The sequence below is a fragment of the Perca fluviatilis genome, chromosome 24 (assembly GCF_010015445.1).
Source record: "Perca fluviatilis chromosome 24, GENO_Pfluv_1.0, whole genome shotgun sequence".
In the NCBI taxonomy this organism is placed as follows: Eukaryota; Metazoa; Chordata; class Actinopteri; order Perciformes; family Percidae; genus Perca; species Perca fluviatilis.
The window spans coordinates 8034725-8052865 of NC_053135.1; the positions used below are offsets into that span (position 1 = coordinate 8034725).

At 40.7% G+C, this 18141-nt stretch overlaps 1 protein-coding gene and 1 long non-coding RNA gene across 5 annotated transcripts in view; one reads left to right on the forward strand and one right to left on the reverse strand.

The window, feature by feature from the left end:
• The first annotated feature begins 253 nt into the window (after window positions 1-253).
• The window catches only part of LOC120554753, a 117707-nt gene continuing 99819 nt past the window's right edge, over window positions 254-18141 (forward strand). Inside the window, exons 1-3 of one of the 2 annotated variants that reach the window (XR_005638577.1) lie at window positions 254-456; window positions 552-675; window positions 3355-3670. This is a non-coding gene — a long non-coding RNA (uncharacterized LOC120554753). Of the gene's footprint in view, window positions 457-551; window positions 676-3354; window positions 3671-18141 lie in introns of those variants that run through there. The other variant, XR_005638576.1, reaches the window with a different exon arrangement.
• The window catches only part of LOC120554752 (E3 ubiquitin-protein ligase Midline-1-like), a 55344-nt gene continuing 42581 nt past the window's right edge, over window positions 5379-18141 (reverse strand). For 2 of the 3 annotated variants that reach the window (XM_039793785.1, XM_039793784.1), the window contains exons 4-10: window positions 14477-14584; window positions 11842-11990; window positions 10840-10967; window positions 9548-9691; window positions 7171-7332; window positions 6716-6923; window positions 5379-6617 (exon numbers count right to left, since the gene is read on the reverse strand). In XM_039793785.1, coding sequence (XP_039649719.1) covers window positions 6269-6617; window positions 6716-6923; window positions 7171-7332; window positions 9548-9691; window positions 10840-10967; window positions 11842-11990; window positions 14477-14584 — 1248 coding nt within the window. In that variant the 3' untranslated portion in view covers window positions 5379-6268. Of the gene's footprint in view, window positions 6618-6711; window positions 6924-7170; window positions 7333-9547; window positions 9692-10839; window positions 10968-11841; window positions 11991-14476; window positions 14585-18141 lie in introns of those variants that run through there. The other variant, XM_039793786.1, reaches the window with a different exon arrangement.

Below are 18141 nucleotides of genomic sequence, written 5' to 3' on the forward strand. Positions count from 1 at the left end.
ATATGTCAATAACTGGGTGAATACAATCCTAAATGTTACTAAAAATGTTACAAAAATCCATCTTTTCTCCGACTCGTAGTGTGACAAAAAGAATGCAACAGCCCGCGGTTATTCGTTTTTCGACACGGATGTGACGTCACGCTCGAGCTACTAGTCGCGATTACAAGACAAAAAGAACGCACCATTAATCCTAACCCTAACGCTGCCTGGAAGGAGCAGTTGGGGGCAAAAAAAAAAAAACACCATCGCGCGTGGGCGGAGCTCCACAGAGGTGACAGGTGAAGTTGTGTAGCCTAATTTATCACTGATTTCATGCACAACCCTCATCAGCACCGTCACGTCACAACAGGTGTAATAATATGGGTCTGGCTAACATGCTAAATGCTCATATGCTCATGATGGAGCCTCCGCCGGTGATGTCTGAGTTCACTGAGGAACGTTTACCTTCAGTAAGGGGTATGAGGCCTTTCTGCTGTTCTCTGTTACAGTCCATTGTCACAGTGTTGTGACTGCGGAGCCACATTCAGCTCAAAATGTTTGAAAACTTTCAGGAGCGCAGTGGGACAGAGAGGCCGAGAGGAGGTCTGGAGCTGGTGCTAACCTATGGACTGAGAATGGATGAGAAGTTGAGCAAAATGTGGAGGACTTTGTGGTGCCAGATTGACCTTCAGACTGGTGAGCACAATAAAGTAACGTGTTGTTGTAACTCACTGTACGGATGAAAACATTGGCAACCGCTGTGTTTCCTTTGCATATAGGCTGTATGTGTGTTTGTGGGCTGCAGTTGCTGTGGAGTCTATTATACAGCTCTTGCGTCTGCTTTGCTGACGTTTTATTCTGTTGTTGGTTCAATAACAAGTGTCATGTTTAATTTATGTGGATTAATAACGCTTGTTACACCCGCTGTGGTGTCTATAGCTTTTATTTTTTTCATCATTTTTATGCACAGGCTGCAAATGTCTGTCTATAGAGACAGAGTTTGATTATTGTAATGCAGTAACATTTACTCAGTATATTTTAACTGACCTACTTTTTTCATAGCATATTTTTACACAAGTGCTTTTACTTTGACTTGAGTATGATATTCTAGTACTCTTTACGTTCCTGATCACGGCTGATCAGAATTTGCTCAAATGTGGTTTGAAAGCGACGTGCAGCATTTTCATCCAACACGGACGCATTAGTTAATTTTGCATTTGTTGTTCCTGTGCTTCTGTACCAAAAATCTGTCCCATTTTCTACAGATCTACTCCTAAGGGAGTTACTGTTATTGCTCCTCTGCTCATGCAGCCATTGCCTATTTGCTTGTAATGCCACATTGTCATGAAGTAGCTACAGATACATGCCCAAGTTTGTTCAGCACACATATGCTGTACATCAGAACTGCAAGGCCTAAATAATACTTACACAGCTCCCCCAGGAGCACAGAGACAGCGCATTTTGGAGTCTTGTCTATCGGTCTGTGCTGCTGCTTGGCTGTAAAAATCCCTTGGGGAAGGCAGACTCTCCAGGCTGCCCATATAAGTGTGGTTGCAGCGGAAGCTGCACAAACCGCAATGTACAAAACTGGGACAGTGTTTGCCTAAAGGAGAGTGAAGTGGTCTTGTGAAGGAAGGTCAGTGGTTCAAATTCCAAGACCCATGGGGAAGAATTGAACGACTAACAGTTTCTGCTTCTTGCTAAGGTGTATATTCAAGGTGCCCTTGAGGCCAAAAAAAAAGGAGCTCTTCAAGCTGCTGGACCTTCACAGTTCTCAAATGTAGTACGTCCCTGTGAACCAAGGTTGTGTAGGGAAAGCAACACACAGGCTCAGCAAATCGTTCCCTTGACAAAGGCTAATATAATAATAGTTGGTCCTCAACCTTCTGCGGTACATTTCAGCCGAACAGCAAAATCCCGAGACACATTTAGTTACTGTATCGATTGTTTTAAATGTCACACAAATCCTTGCATGCGAACACAAGAGGGTCAGTAAGCACTTTTAACTGCTGAACTTGGCTCACATTGGATTGAGTTGGTGGAAAAGGGTAGAATTTTAGGGCCCTGATCTTTTTATTTTTAATTTAAGTAAATACACTTGTTTAACAATCTGAATGCATACCTCCCTTGCAGTCGGCCAACAAGGAATTAATTATTTCATGTCATGCAGACAAGTAGACTGGTCTCTTTCAAAACAGATCCGTGGAACATGATATACTGTATAAGGAAAGTAGTCTCAGAGGCAAAACTTTAGAAGATAATTGCCCTCTATGGACATCCACATATCAAGAAATGACACAATTCATGCTCGGCTTACTCCTTCTTAGAGAAGCACAGATGGCCTAATATTGTGACTCATGATTATTATTTTATGCAATGAATATACAGTGATTGTGTCATGGATGTAACACTCAAACTACTTGTGATGACGCATTCTACTAATTATAGTCAGTCAGGAACCCAGATTTCTCACAATGTTTGTCGGTTTGGATTCCTATGCAAAATGTAACATTGTTTAAGCAGACATTTAGATGAGGTGTTATTACTAAGCATAGGCTATATGCCAACGGTAAATGCTTTTTGTGTATCTTATACAGCAGCAGTTCTAGAGAGCAGCACTAATGGCTAGCCGTCTGCCCATACTATCTTCACCATATCTTCTGTATTACAGGTTGAATTACAGAAAACGCCTCCATTATTTGCGGATGGTGACCTGTAAATTGTCTTGGTGTCCTTTTTATTGTTTGCTCAGTGGAGCGCTGGTTAAACTCTCTTTCTGCCCACTCGCATCACTGAACCGTGTGAACAACACACACACACGTACACAAAGCTTCAGCTAATGCTAGGTGTTTAGCGACAAACCCCCACTGATGCCTGGCGTCTAAGAACAATCGCTCCTGGAAAAATCAGGAAGAGCCCCCCCCACAATTGTCCACGGGAAGTTCACATGATGAACTCGACAACCTCCTCTTCCACAGGAAATTCACAAACTCAAAGGAACATGTTGAGGTCTTAACTTGGAGTGACATAAGCATCTCCATTCATCCTGCTTTATCCATTCAAATTACAGATGCTGTCGAATGCTTTGATGCGTTGTGCAGCGTCTGTTCCTATAGCAGTTAAAAATTATCCCCCTGCCCCTTTTTTTATTGTATAGTGATGACAATTAGTCCCCACTTTGCTAGATAAATCTAACTAATCTAGCCACTGCAGATCCAATGTTATAACCTAGGGAAAGTGGTTTTGTGACTAAATCTAGGGTTTCACATAAGTAGTCATGTCATCCATTGTCAATATAAGAATATTCATTATAACAGCTTAAAATGTCAGATGATTAACAGTGTCTAACCTGAATTTGTCTTTTTACCTTGGCAGAAAATGGAGAAGGACAGACTCATGCAAACAGCAATGAGTGCAGTGTCTTCCTGAAGGGCACTAGTAACTATTCACAGACCAAAATGCCAGAGTCTAAACTTATTGGGTTTGAGACTGCTTGCTTGAATTTCCTCAAAATGTGATCTTTGTTTGTACATCCCCCAGAAATAGAACCAGAAATAGCTCCTGGCATTTCACCCTGTGATGCTTTTTATGAGATCGGCTCTTGACATTCTCACATCCCTGTTTTGCCTCACTGGATAAAGAACCGCACACTTTAATGTGAAAAGGAACAACATTTATTTTTGACCTTCTCATAGACTTATCTCACACGACAGTGATGCAAGCACTCATACTGTATCCTGTTTGCCATAAAAATGTCCACAGAGACGGAACGAATAACACCATGGTCATAAAGTTCAAATGGAAACCTTAAATTAAGCACTACATATTCATATCAGATACAATGAAAACGTACAGTTCAATTAATTGCCAAGGAAACAGAACTAAAGAATAGATTATTTGTCGCCATACTTTTTTAGTGTACCAGGTTTTGAAACAAAGCAACATTGAGAAATACAACCAAATCTTTGTATTTACACTGAGGAGCGCCTTTTTCACTGTTAAACATTACTACATAAAACAATATTAAATTATAGGAAATAGTATTGACAATATCCCCTCAGGGGATTTTGTTGTAAGGGTTTTTGTAAATGGCAAGCCAATGAGTGAAAAGAGTTATGTGCACCCTACTGACATCATCAATGTGCAACAAGTCTGAGGACAGCCCACTGTGCATGGCTATCTCAATAAAGTGAAGGGTGGTGTAATTCAACCTTTTTGAACAACATGATGCATGTAGATTTGAAGAAATAAGACCTCAGTGTAAACATGACATGTGCAATTGAATATTTTGAAAATGGGAAGACACTCTTTGTTAAAAGCAAATGAATAGTTCTGGAGTATTGGCACACCAGCACAAACAAGTCTCACTGAACAGCCATATGTTGCTGTATAGAAAAGGGAGGGGAAATAAATCACACCCAAATGTGCATTTTACCACTTAGCTCCAATAATAACCTGGGGCTACACCTGCAACACATCTCACAAATAATGTATCACATGACATCCTAACGGCAGGACAGGTCTGGCTGCCACAAAAAGCAACTGAACACAATTTAACACAAGTCAAACAACACTTTCCCAATATGAATGTATGTTAAGTGCACCAAAATTAATTATAGGCTACAAAAGCATGAATAAAGTATGAACAATGTGCAAAAACAAAGTCTACATTTAAGGAAATCCTGCATTTTAATATTGGCATAATTAAATTTCCTCTCTGTCACTTTTAAAAATAACTAAGCATTTATTAACTTATTTAAAATGTATATAAAGACATCTGCACAGACATCAATGGCTACTTTGGTTCTTTTTAATGAACAAGGGAAAGATAAGGGGAGGTATGCCATGAATTTACAAAATATACATCTGTTATTCAGCTCTATCCAGCAACCATGATTGATTAAGTGTGTGTGTGTGTGTGTGTGTGTGTGTGTGTGTGTGTGTGTGTGTGTGTGTGTGTGTGTGTGTGTGTGTGTGTGTGTGTGTGTGTGTGTGTGTGTGTGTGTGTGTGTGTGTGTGTGTGTGTGTGTGTGTGTGTGTGTGTGTGTGTGTGTGTGTGTGTGTGCTTGCATGTTTTTGTGTGTGTATGAAGTGTAAGTGTTAATGTGTGTGCTTGCATGTTTTTGTGTGTGTATTAAGTGTTAGTGTGTGTACTTTCAGGGAAGTGCTGTATCTGATAAGGTGGTTTAGCCTAAAAAAATTAGAAATTGATTTGTGGCTTGTTTCCTAGTTGCCATGGTACAAATGCACCCATCGTGGCCCAAAGTGCCTTACAGAAGGAATTTCTGGCTCAAGTCTATCCATTTGTCCTGGTATTCCAACACGGTCTCACGGCAGTTCATCAAATGGTCACGTTATTTTTAATCTATTGATTCGTGTTCACAGGGACCTTTTTATCGTTTTTTTTTCATGGTGGCCAGCACGAAATGGTCTATACGGAGATTAACGGGGAAAGCAACCATCATACCCACGGGGAAGGACTCCTCACAAGCCGGGACACGGCCGCGCGACAATAACGGGATGGCGGAGGTTGGGTTAAGGAAAAAACAACGGGGAAAGGATGCCTCACACGGCGAGACACGGCCGCAGGGAACGCGCGACAATAACGGGACGGTTAACGGGGAAACAAAACGCAACACGTGGAATGCGATCCCCAGCCTCCGGGGTGAAAAGTCCTGAATTGTTTGACCCATCCACCACCCCAACCAACCTCCTTAGGCGGATTTTCGGCATTTCGTACTACTTGCTACCGTTGTCGTGCTGGCCACCACGAAAAAAACGACAAACGTCCCCGTGAACACGAATCGATAGATTAAATAACGTGACCATTTCACGAACTGCCGTGCGACTGGGTTGGGTATTCTTCTGGATTGACTCAAGCTTCCTGTCATCCATCTCGTAAATGTTTTCACTAGGGGTCATGAAGATGGCATGAACCAGTGCCATAATTTGCTATAAGAAATCATAGTCACCAACTGAGAATCACTTTTGAGAAGGTGGATGAGATAACACTCCAGGCATCTATTTATTTATTTTTTTTGTCGCATGTTAAAGCTGCACTAGGTAATTTTGCACTAATGGTAATGTTTAATTTATTTGGATTGAGAAAGCGATGTCATTGGGTTACTCCCATGCTCATATTTTTAAATTTTTTTTTTTTACCATTGAAACGGATGGGGAAACTCTTTTGTTCTCTATCCAAATAAGATTGTTTTCACAAAGCTTACCCAGTGCAGCTTTAAGATAATTAAGACCAGTTCATGCTGACGCGTTGTTGTCGCTGTAGTTTTCAGTTGTCGGGCTCCACTCCCTCTAGATGGTCAGGGATGGGTAGACCGGTGAGAATCGTCAGACACTTATTCCACACGTTGAACACGGGACACACGGGCTGGGCGAAGGACACGTGGAATGTGTGCAGGTGCTGCGAGCCCACGGCGTCGTAGAAGGTCACGTAACCGGCGTCGTAGTCTAACAGGACTCCGACGCGCCGCAGGTGGGGCGAGGGCTCGATGGCCAGCTCTTTGCTGTTGTGGCGAACCACCCAGGAGTTGTTGCAGCGGCAGAGCACCCAGGAGGCCGAGTTCTTGCCGATCCACTCGTGCTTGGGGGCTGATTTGTAGGCTATGCCCACAGCGTACCTGAGGAGGAGGAGGAGCAGGAGCTTCGGTTATCCTTTGAACCTTTTTACTCAAACAGACTCTTTCTGACTAGAAATGTGTGGGTCAATAAAACTCACCATGTGCTCCCTCCAATTAAAGCCTCCCAGTAGTGACGGCCACTGTCGATGTAGACATTCCCCACCACGCCATAGCTGTTCTGGCTGCAGAAACGCTCCTGGCTGTGGCCTTTCTTGGACGTGGTTTCGTCCCGCTCCACTGTCAGGTTGTCGTGGGACACCTTGAGCTTCTTGTGGGCAGATTTCGGATCCAGCTTGAACGGCTGGCCTAATGGAGGAGGAGGAGGAGGAGGAGGAGGAATTGGTTTCGAAAAGTATTAAGATCTATAACGGGTAAGATACTTTACAGAACAGAACATTCCTGTTCAGTTAATTGATTCTTATATTTGCCGAAGGCCAAAAAAAAAAATTAAAAGTAATAAAAATCAATACGATTTTTTTATGTGCTTGAATATGAATTTTCAGTAAAGGTCAATCCAATATGGAGTGTTTGTTTTCAGTCGTCTTGTGCTTACTGTTGGTCTTCAGAGTCCCCGGTTCACTGCTCCTGCTTCCCGCTTGGTTAATGGCCTTGACAACAAAAATATACTTGGTGCCGCTCTGCAGACCGTGCACCGTGTAGTGGTTCTGCTTGATGTTGGGTACAATCATCCAGCTCTCCAATGAGTTACACAGACCTGGGAGGAGAGTGATAAGGAGAGAGAGAGAGGCACAGATGAGAGGGAGGGGTGACAGTGTGCAGTTCAATTAGAAATGATATTCAAGTTTTCTGTTTTTATTTAAGGCTTTATATAAAAGACAATGTCTGAGAAGAAATCTGTGGAAAACACATTAAATTACTGTGTGTTTGTGTGGCAGTCAGAACAGGTGTGAAAAGGCACAAGAGGAAACTATTCACACCTTGTGTGTGTCCTGAGGAATCTACCCAGGAAGGTACCACACTGCCGCTTTATGTTGGCCACCCAGAAGTGAAATAATCTTTCATAATGCACATTCTCAGTTCTCCTTTTTAATGTTACATTGTCGCATAAAGGCGTGTTCACCACTAAAGACATCCAAAATCGACAAAAGAATGCTTTTTGTTTGCAGAAACATTTTCTCCATCTATTCTGGGAAGCCTGAGTATTATCTGTATGTTTTATGGCAAAGCTTTTATAAGCCTATAAGGAATAACGTGAATATATCCGCCTGAACACTTTAAACATGCATGCATGCATGCATGCATGCATGCATGCATCCTTTTTGTGTGTAGTTGCACAATTTGAATCCTGTGCGAGAAAGGTCGACTCTACAAATAACGATAAAACCACTTTATATAGAGGCAATTACTTTATGCTAATGCATTAAACATAAAAGCCATAAACAGTATGAAAATGTAATAAAAATCTTAAGAATTGTAACTAATTAACTGATGTAGGAAACTACTAAATATGCATTTATTTTAAGCCTAACACAAACCAAAATGATTAGAGCATCAAGCTGTGTAAGTAAAGTGTTGTTAAAACGAAACCATTAAAGTAACTATTATTGTTGTTATTCATACACTAAGTTAATTTGAAAAGTAAATACATTTAATCAAACACATTGACAGACTAACTCTCTTTGTTTGTCCTATCATCTTAACACACATTTCCCACAGGGAATCTAATTTAGAGGGTTGTACTGAACAATTATGCATAGGAGTTGTGTGTGTGTGTGTGTGTGTGTGTGTGTGTGTGTGTGTGTGTGTGTGTGTGTGTGTGTGTGTGTGTGTGTGTGTGTGTGTGTGTGTGTGTGTGTGTGTGTGTGTGTGTGTGTGTGTGTGTGTGTGTGTGTGTGTGTGTGTGTGTGTGTGTGTGTGTGTGTGTGTGTGTGTGTGTGTTTTTTTTGTAAAATGATCAAAATAAGGCTTTTACTTCTTGCATTGTGATTCATCTGACGCACTCAGCAGGGAGTCTTGGTAAACAGACGTGGACAGGGACGTGAAAGCAAGAGGGAAATGAATGTCGCATTAGCTTAATGGCTGTCAGTTCTAAACATGCTTTAAACTGTTAAGTAATAAGGACGTAATGACAAAAGGTGGAACCTCGGGAATATGGGGAAGAAGAAAGACGGAATCTTTCTCTGCATGCTCCGTCAGTGCTACTTAAATGTATTCCATGCACAGACGTAAGAACTCTGTACTTCCACTGAAGTCTTTTACTGAGAGCTCTACACCCAGCGTGAGTTCTCTGCTGCACTATTGTCAAATCGCATTCTCCTTTCATCTGTCACAAGCTACAGTCACTTGACGTGTGACAACATCTGAGGATTATGGTAGCATAAAAAGCTAGAGGCTTCCCTTCCACCGCTATGTCATCTTTTTCGAAAAGTACTTTGGCTCCCGACTGCCTTAGAGGACCTAGTGGCCAACAGTAGAGCAGCATGATTTGTTTTTTATTGATTCTGTCAACTTTTTAATAGGGCTGCTATTTTTTATTTTTCACGGTTGGTTGAAATCTGCTGTTTCGGAGCCTTCTCCGGTAACCTAAATTTTATTATCACTTCATGTTTCCCCATTTTCCATCTGGGAAGGGGTTGTTATTGTCTCGACTGCCATATCTACCCAGTCTGTCATTTTCAGTCTGCAGGAAACTTGCAGTAGCCTAGTGCTTTGTAGTGTTAGTGTACATGGTTTTTATGTTGATCGTAGAAATGTGCTGATTTCAGAGTTATTTCTCATTACTACTTGTCAATCGCATGCACGCTAGAGGCAATCTTCATAGTAATTTTCTGTCACTTGTTTTCTGGCCGTTGTTGTTTTTTGTTGTTTTTTTAACTCCAAATCGCCAAACTGAAATTTGAATAGGGACTAGATAAAAATTACGCATAATGCAAAAACCCCCAACTACATGACTGTCCACGCATACTTACTGGCAATGTTAGACTGTCCAGTGAAGATGGCATACTGTAGCTCATAGGAAACCACTGTGAACTCATCATCAGACGTCCAGTGGACCGAGATGGTGTCGTAGGAAGCGGTGCACAACTCTTCCCTTATGGACGGGGCACTCGGAGCTGCAGAGGGTGGAAAAAAAGGAATGTCATCCAACAAGATCGAATACTGATAATTCCAAGTGAATATAGTTGCAATTGCATTTCAAAAACAAAAGTTGTTAGAGCAAACCGTAGCCCCAATTAACCTTGTACGTGTTCATTTTGGTTTAATTCATAGAGGGTAAAGGCTTCTTTACGCACAGGATTGAAGATGTTCTTTCCACTAGAGTGGTGGGTTGAGAATTAAAAGCAATGCGAAAGAGAAATGATAAAATATTCAGACAAATCAGCTCACATTAACGCAGCAGAGTGAGTAAATATCACAATCCTTTTTAGCAGTAACAAATGTGAGTTGTTATATAACCAGAGACGCCAGATTGGCTTTCTTGCACTCATGTCTTTATCATCTTATAGTTCTGTAGTGAAATAAATCAAACATAATTATTTATTTTTTTCATCCAACCATGAAGCCTTTAGTAGAAAGATAATTGACTGAGGTAAGAAACAAAAATACAAAGGCACAGTTTAAATTGATTGTAAAGCCACTTCATATATCTTTCTGTCTCTGTCACTCTCTCCCTCTCCTGCTCCTTCTGCCATGAGTGGCTGCACATAGTGGAGTGATTCATACTGATTCACTTAGTGAAAAGGCCCTCCAGCGAAGCCCTCATGCATTGCAGAGAAATAAAAGGAGCCAGCCATTTTCACAGACCTTCAAATCCACTACACATGATGCCTTGTTTTCGTCCCCAGCGAGCTCATAATTCATGCGGTGACATTTTGACGGGTCCTTCCAAATGGGACATCGGAAATTAATGTTGAAAATTTAATTTTGGAGTTAATAGGCTGGGGCCTGCTCCTTCAAACGCAGAAGACAGCAGAGACTTCAAAAGAATTAAAGAAAAATAACAAAAGCAGATTTTAAAGCTGAAGTAGAATTATGATTAAAGGCAATGTTTGGTTTCATGTGTGTCAGTGAGGAACGGTATTAAAGGGCTAGACTGGTTTTTGATTTTTAACCTTGAGCAAAGTAAACGTCAAGCGTTTATACGGTGCACATGAATGGAAATGCCCACTGACTTTTGACTTAAAATTAGTCCTCCGAATTTAAAACAAGGGTTTGAAATCAATAATGAATCAATAATAAAGGGAAAAACTTAGACTTTTACCAGTAAGGTAATCCAGATTCTCCAGCAACTTTTTCTCTCTGGTGAAGTCCAGGGCAACGGTGTCGAAGGTGTCCGATAGGTGTATCTCAGGGATCAGCACTTGAGTTGATGCAGTTGCCATGGAAACCCTAGATCATTCCCAATCAAAAGTGGACAGGTTTTCATACTTCCTATCTGCAAAGTGTTTACAGTAGAACTGAGGAACAGGTATCGTGATATGCTATTCCAAGATGTATAAACAATGTATTTTAGCATGCTTATCTGATGAAGTAATCTACAACAGTTAACAGTTGCTAAATTAAAAATGCTGACTCTGAATGAAATCAGCCCCCTAATTAGTGACACTGCAGATGAGATTCTGATTGAAACACTACTTCTGTCCAAAGGACTAACTGATAACAATTGCTTTTTATATCACTCACTCCTGAGGATGCACATATTGGACACCGGTTCTCAATTAACAAATCAATTAGTCAGAAAGCTTGAGCAGGGAGTGGAATGAGATTAAGCTAAATTAAAGATGGATTTCCCTCGCTACTTGTTGTTAGGGATATTTTTTTAAGCACACAAAGTTCTAAAATTGTTTTTTCAACATCTATGTGTGCACTCGTTGCCCTTTCCCTAAAGCTAGACTTTGGTTTGCTAAGCTGTGTGGCTAGTGTGTGGGCAATCTTTCGCACGACTATAAAGTCAGTGCATTACAATCAGTGTTGTGAAATTGTGGAATGGTCTGCGCACTGAACTAAAGCAATGTCCAAACATAATCCAGTTGAAAAAAAGATACAAAGCAATATGATTTGATAGATATAGGCAGGCTATATATCCTAAGATAATTGTGAATAAGATATAAATGTGTTATGGATAAGGGGTAGGATTACATAAGTGTATACTTCTTCCTACTCCTTTTCAGACATGTATATGTTGGTGTTTTTTGTGTGATGTTTTGTTTGGTTTATTTTTTTATATGTCTGGAAAAAAATGTCTTCATTCATTCAATCTGACCTCTCGTTGATGCATTTGGCAGTCTGCAGGAAGCGAGCGTGATCGGTTTCCTTCAGTGTCTGATCGGCCTGTGTGATGAGGGCGGAGGACCTCTCGATACACTGCTTGCAGTTGGATATCTGTTGGGCAAGCTTTCGAATCCTTTGTGCCTGGAAAGGACGGCAAATGCAAAGAAGTCTGAGAACAGTGCCTTTTTTAGGCTGGATCAAAGAATCAAAACCAAGAATGCTTGAAAATGCCCTCAACCAGGTTAAGATGCAATGACGAGAAGATGAGAACATGAAATATGGGGTTTTATTGGTACAAGGAGATGGATGTTAAGAATTTGAAGTCACTTTTATACACAAAAAGGTCTGATCCAGGTTTTCCTAATGGTATGAACATCAAAAACGGTGAATAGCAAAGGCCACGGACGTGTCCATCCTGCTTAACTTAAGTTTCAGGGACAGGAAGCTGATATGTGTAGGCCTCCCTGCTTGTAACGTTTCTTCTTCTATGAGGGTTTACTGTAGATAAGAAGCCCTGGTTCTCTTGTAACTGTGACAATAAATGAACCAGACATTTCAAGGTTGACTCTTCCTCTCTACGTTGTAGAGCAAATCAAAGAATCAATGGGTGTGATTGTGCAACGACGCTTTGTGAGAATGGATCTCTATTGAAACAGAAAACCGATCGAATTACATGAGTTAAGCTTCTCTCATGTCCCTGCTAATATTGTCTAGGCCTTTCAATGTTTCTTTTGCACGCAAATCTGGTATTTTATTTCCCCCCCGTTTGCCCCTCCGGTTTTATTCCTCTCCCTACAGTATGAGCGGAGATGGTAAGAGACAGATTGAGGTCAGTGGCTGGATTGAGGTCAAAGGATATTTCATCAGCGGCTTGGCTCGTAAAGAACCCAAAACACTGCAACTCTCAGTGGATTTGGATGGGGATTAAGAAATCCTCGTGTTAAAAAATAAGGATGATTAACAACAGAAACCTGGTCTTAAAAGAGCCTTTTCAGTTGTTATTGATCATGTTCAAGCACTCCACCAAAAAGCATTTGTAGAAATCTGTTGGCCTAAAAATACATACCTCTATCCATCTGTCTTTACAGATGCAATCCTAAGCTAAAAGCGTACATTACACGGTGAAAAAAGATCCCCAGTGGGTTCCAAGTCTCATTAGATACAGCTTTAAAAAATCATCTGGGTTTAGAGTACATGTGCACCCTCCCATATGCTCTGGGATCTACTTTTGGCCAGTTGGAGTGTTTTTCCCGTCTGTTCGGAATGTGTTGAAGGGTTTGCATTTTAGGCAGCTGAACAGTTTGCCTCCTGACCATGATATAAGGTCAAGTGGCTTTAACCAAGTATTGCATTTAGGGCTGGGTATCGTTTAAAATCTTTCGATCCGGTGCCAATTTCAATACCTCAGTTTCGATGCCGGTTTCTAACGATACTTTTTTTGATACCATAGGTTTTAAAATCCATTTCAACATCAACAAAAATACATTAAACACAAAGCTTTTATTTTCCACCTTAATTGTGAATCAAAACAGTTATCAAAATTAAAAAATTCTGGTAAAACTGCTCACTCAGAGTAACATTATGAAAAGTGCCTTGCCTTGAAAGCTCAGCCTGTCAGTCAGTCATCAGGGCAGAGAAACCACCGTTGTGGCTGCTTGTCTAGTAAGAGGAAGTGTAACGTCAACAGCACCGCTTTCGCCTCGCCATTAATATCATATCGCAGCAAACGATGTCTGCGTGAAGTTTTGAAAAACTAACCACACTTGAAACCAACCGTTACTCAGACAGTTTAGTGTGTGTGTGTGTGTGTGTGTGTGTGTGTGTGTGTGTGTGTGTGTGTGTGTGTGTGTGTGTGTGTGTGTGTGTGTGTGTGTGTGTGTGTGTGTGTGTGTGTGTGTGTGTGTGTGTGTGTGTGTGTGTGTGTGTGTGTGTGTGTGTGTGTGGGTCGGTCGGTCGGAGCTCCGCTCTGTGTCAATATGCAGAGAGGACAGATAAGCTTGCGCTCAGACGCTTTTGGAACCGAAATTTGGCACCAAAAGATAAATCATTTATGGAGTATTTTTTTCGATACCATAAAAGTATCGACGTTCGGTACCCAGCCCTAATTGCATTTGACACATAAATGGGTGTTTTCACTGCATGTGTTAAAACGGCGATTTAAAAAAAGGTGATGACATGAGCAGTCTGTTAGGGTTAACCTTTTGACAGTGAATGCCTGTCGCCTAGATAGTGATTTGTACCACATATTGCACACTATATTGTGCACATATGCAAGAATAATGGAGCTGGATTTGTTTTTATTTTCATGCATATGACTGGGGAATATTAGATATGCAGATTTTCCCCTTGATGATCAGTATACCTGCTGAAATGGTGATGGAAACAAATATAATTTTTAATCAAACTAATTAGCGTTAAGCATTAGTAAAGTACATTATGCTGTTTTGTGGTGGAACATAATGAGAAGTGGTTTCATGGGTAGCTTTTAAAATGGGCTACACATTTCAGGTTTATTCACTTCTTACCAGTGAGAGGATATGAAGTGAAAGATGGGTATACAAAACGGCAAAATAAAATGAATGGTGTCTGCTATCGCACTCCACGCCCCTCTTGAGTGTTCCCCTCACCTTCCCCTCCTTGATCTTGTTGCCAATGATCTGCCTCCTCTGCTGAATGATGTCAATCAGGATATCGCACTCCTCCAGGAGCTTGCCCTCCTGACGGGACGCATTCACCTGAGAACCAATTCACACAGAGCATTAGATAAACAAAGGGATTGATGGATGCTGGTCATATAGAGGGGATATAAGTTTAGTGGCTCCACATCATGTTGGCCTGAGGGACAGGATGTCATTTTCATCCATCAGCCGGCCCTTCTGTCTTGAAGCAAACACTTGAGGAAGATGAGGCTTATTCAGCCATTTTGCCTCCTACTGGCTTGAGTGCTGAGTGACAAGTAAAATAAGCAGGAGGCTGTTAGAGAGCAATATGATGAAGGACCAGACTGTGTCTGACATCACAACCTATTTACTATGTAGTGCCCTAAAAAATTGATTGATACAGTACGTGTAGGTAATTTCAAATGTACTGCTCACTATATAGTCAACTGAGTGCCCATTGTATAGAAACTAGCCACCCTACATATACAGTAGAGGCCAAAAGTTTGGACACACTTTCTCATTCAATGGGTTTCTTTATTTTCATGATTATTTCCATTGTAGATTCTCACTATGGCATCAAAACTATGAATGAACACATATGGAATTATGTACTTAACAAAAAAGTGTGAAATAACTGAAAACATGTCTTATATTTTAGATTCCTCAAAGTAGCCACCCTTTGCTTTTTTGATAGTGCTGCAAACCCTTGGTGTTCTCTCAATGAGCTTCATGAGCTAGTCACCTGAAATGGTTTTCACTTCACAGGTGTGCTTGAATTTTTTCCCTTTATTAATAAAAAGGTACATAATTCCATAGGTGTTCATTCATAGTTTTGATGCCTTCAGTGAGAATCTACAATGTAAATAGTCATGCAAATAAAAAGGAAATGCATTGAATGAGAAGGTGTGTCCAAACTTTTGGCCTGTACTGTATACTGTAGAGAAAGGTCAGTGCTGCCCTAACTTTATATAAAAGCAAATTTAGTTTTGTGACAGTGGGTTTAAACATCTGCTTGGCCCAAATCCACAAACTGATGGCAACTAAACTTACGGAAATCTATTTAATTTAGCTGGAGGTGTTTGGGAAAGAACAGTGTTTCTTACATTCAGTGTGCTGTGCCATTAGGGTCTTAAGAAGAAAAATCCAGCTGCATTCGCTGACGTGTTTGATTCACTTGGAATCTTTAAAGTCTAAGCAGACTATAACTTGTTTTTTTAACTCCAATTATAAGACTGCTGGTCCTGACATAATGTGTGATTTCTCATTGTGGTCATTTCCTAGCGCTGCTTTCAGCACCTTGTAAAGTGTTTTCTTGCCGCGGCAAAGCGATAGCACAGGGAGCAATGAAAGGGAAGTCAGCTATGAGTGTTGCCAAGCCAAGGAGTTGTTCATACACTCTCTTTTACACACACGCGCGAGCATGTTGACAGGTGTTTTAATAATGACATCACGGGGAGTCATTTGCCTTTCCTCCAGAGAGCCAAACTGGGCTGAAAAGGACTTCCTCAATATCCTCAACGTGGCCTCGTAAACTGCATTTATGTGCTTTTCTAGGCATGTGTTGCCAACAAAAACAATTTGCCACCTGGATTACATCTCAGTGCTTTAGAGTATCGGAGAAATGCTAAACTGAATGCCTTCACTCTGCTGTACAGAGCAACGTCGGTGCATCTGCCTCTTCGGCACTGCTAATTGGTTTTTTCGACATCACCGCGACAGCTCTGGGGAAACTTAAGATGTAAAACTGCTTACTCTGTGAAAAGCTTGTGTATATGTTATCTCTTTGTGCTATTTTGTACACCAATTAGCATACTCATACAGATCTAAAAATAATGGAGTTTCAGGGGTAGAAGCTTCTCTGAATATAGACAGCAAAGACACATTAAAGTTCATCTGTATTTTTTATTTTGTTTTTTTTCAGAAGTGAGCTCGTTTGGTCTCCAGCAGATTTAGCTTCTTTTGCTGTGTTTTTTTTTTTTTTTTTTTAACCACCATTGGGTCATAAATAGTTTCCAGCAACTGATAAATGTAAATGAAACCAAAATAGGACCCAGTTTTCTTGGCTGATTGACTTTCTCTGACATTTTACGACGGTTAGTCTCAAGAACTCAATGTGAATAAAGATGACGTCCTCCGATATTGCTCATCTGACTGGAACAACCGCCCACAAGGCTGCATGAACACACAAGTTATAACACACACAGACACACACACGCGCATACACTGTAGTCACTCCACCTCCAAATGTAAGCACTCCAGTAAGAAAATTTATTTTTAAATTTCAAAGGAAGACATTTGGTAGCGTAAAACATTGTAATAGTCAAGCTGCTGGTAAAGGTTGGCATGGTAAAATTTTGATAAACTGACACACACACACACACACACACACACACACACACACACACACACACACACACACACACACACACACACACACACACACACACACACAGTGTTTGACCAGAGTACATAATGTGTCATGTAAAGATGTGGAGCATCTAATGAGTGTGGGCAGAGCCCTCTGAAGCATACGAGCAGTATGACAGATTGCACCCTGGCAGGGACATTAAGTGATTCATTAGCCACAGAAACGCACAAAAATGACTCAAGGATATCCAAACTTTATGAAAAGGCTCACCAACCAAACTTTCTGATGAGGAGATGACTTTAAAGTTTACATGCCTAATATATTCAGTGACCTGATGCCTGTTTGTGCAGCATTAAGCCAAAGACATTAGATATTTCTTATGTTGTTTTGCTAAAGTACAAGCAAGTTTGTGATTATATTAATTGGATTCAAACATGATTTTTCAACATGCAAAAGGCAGCAGAGAACAGTGCAAATATTGCGCAGCATTTAGATTCTAACCATTCCAGCATCTTAATTCTATTAGTCGACATGTTGTCAGCTGAAAAAGAATGGCTTGATTTTAAAACGATGTGGTGCAGGAGCATTCGATTGTGGGTATGGTTAAACCAAAGCACTGTTTAGTGACTAGCTGTGAGCTTGCAATCCTTTTTTTAGAAGACCATCCATGCCTTATTCAATTCCAATTTTCTTTTCTAAGTATGCATGAACAGTTTGGGAGAATCTCAGCAGTCATCTCCAAAGAAGCCTTTGGCAGTAGATTAATCTGATGTTAAATATTAAGAAAGCTGCCTGTGCAATGCTTTTTTTATTTTATTTTTTTAGCACTGTCCCATTCATCCCTCTCAAGGGTGGCTGCATGTCAAATAGCTTAATTTACTGAGTTTATGAATTTGTTTTGGCTCATGCTCACCACCAAGTTCCATCCTCTACTTGTGCAATATGACTTTTCTCACCTAAAACTTAGCAAAGTGTTACCACTGGACACTCGACAAGCTTTTAGGGTGTCAGTGTGTGCTGTGAAACCCTACTGTATGTGTGACCGTAATGCACTGGGGGGAGGGGGGAAAGAGGTCAAGCATTTTCTTTTGCCCCTCGTATATGCATTATTTAATAATATTGGAGTTTTAAAGTGGAGGGTTTCCTTTTTTTGGTCCTTTTTTAGTTTATTGAAAATGTCGGCATCATCAAAATTATTAAAGCTTAGCTAACAGAAACATATTTGCGTGACGGTGACACAAAAACATAGTTACAAAATATGCAC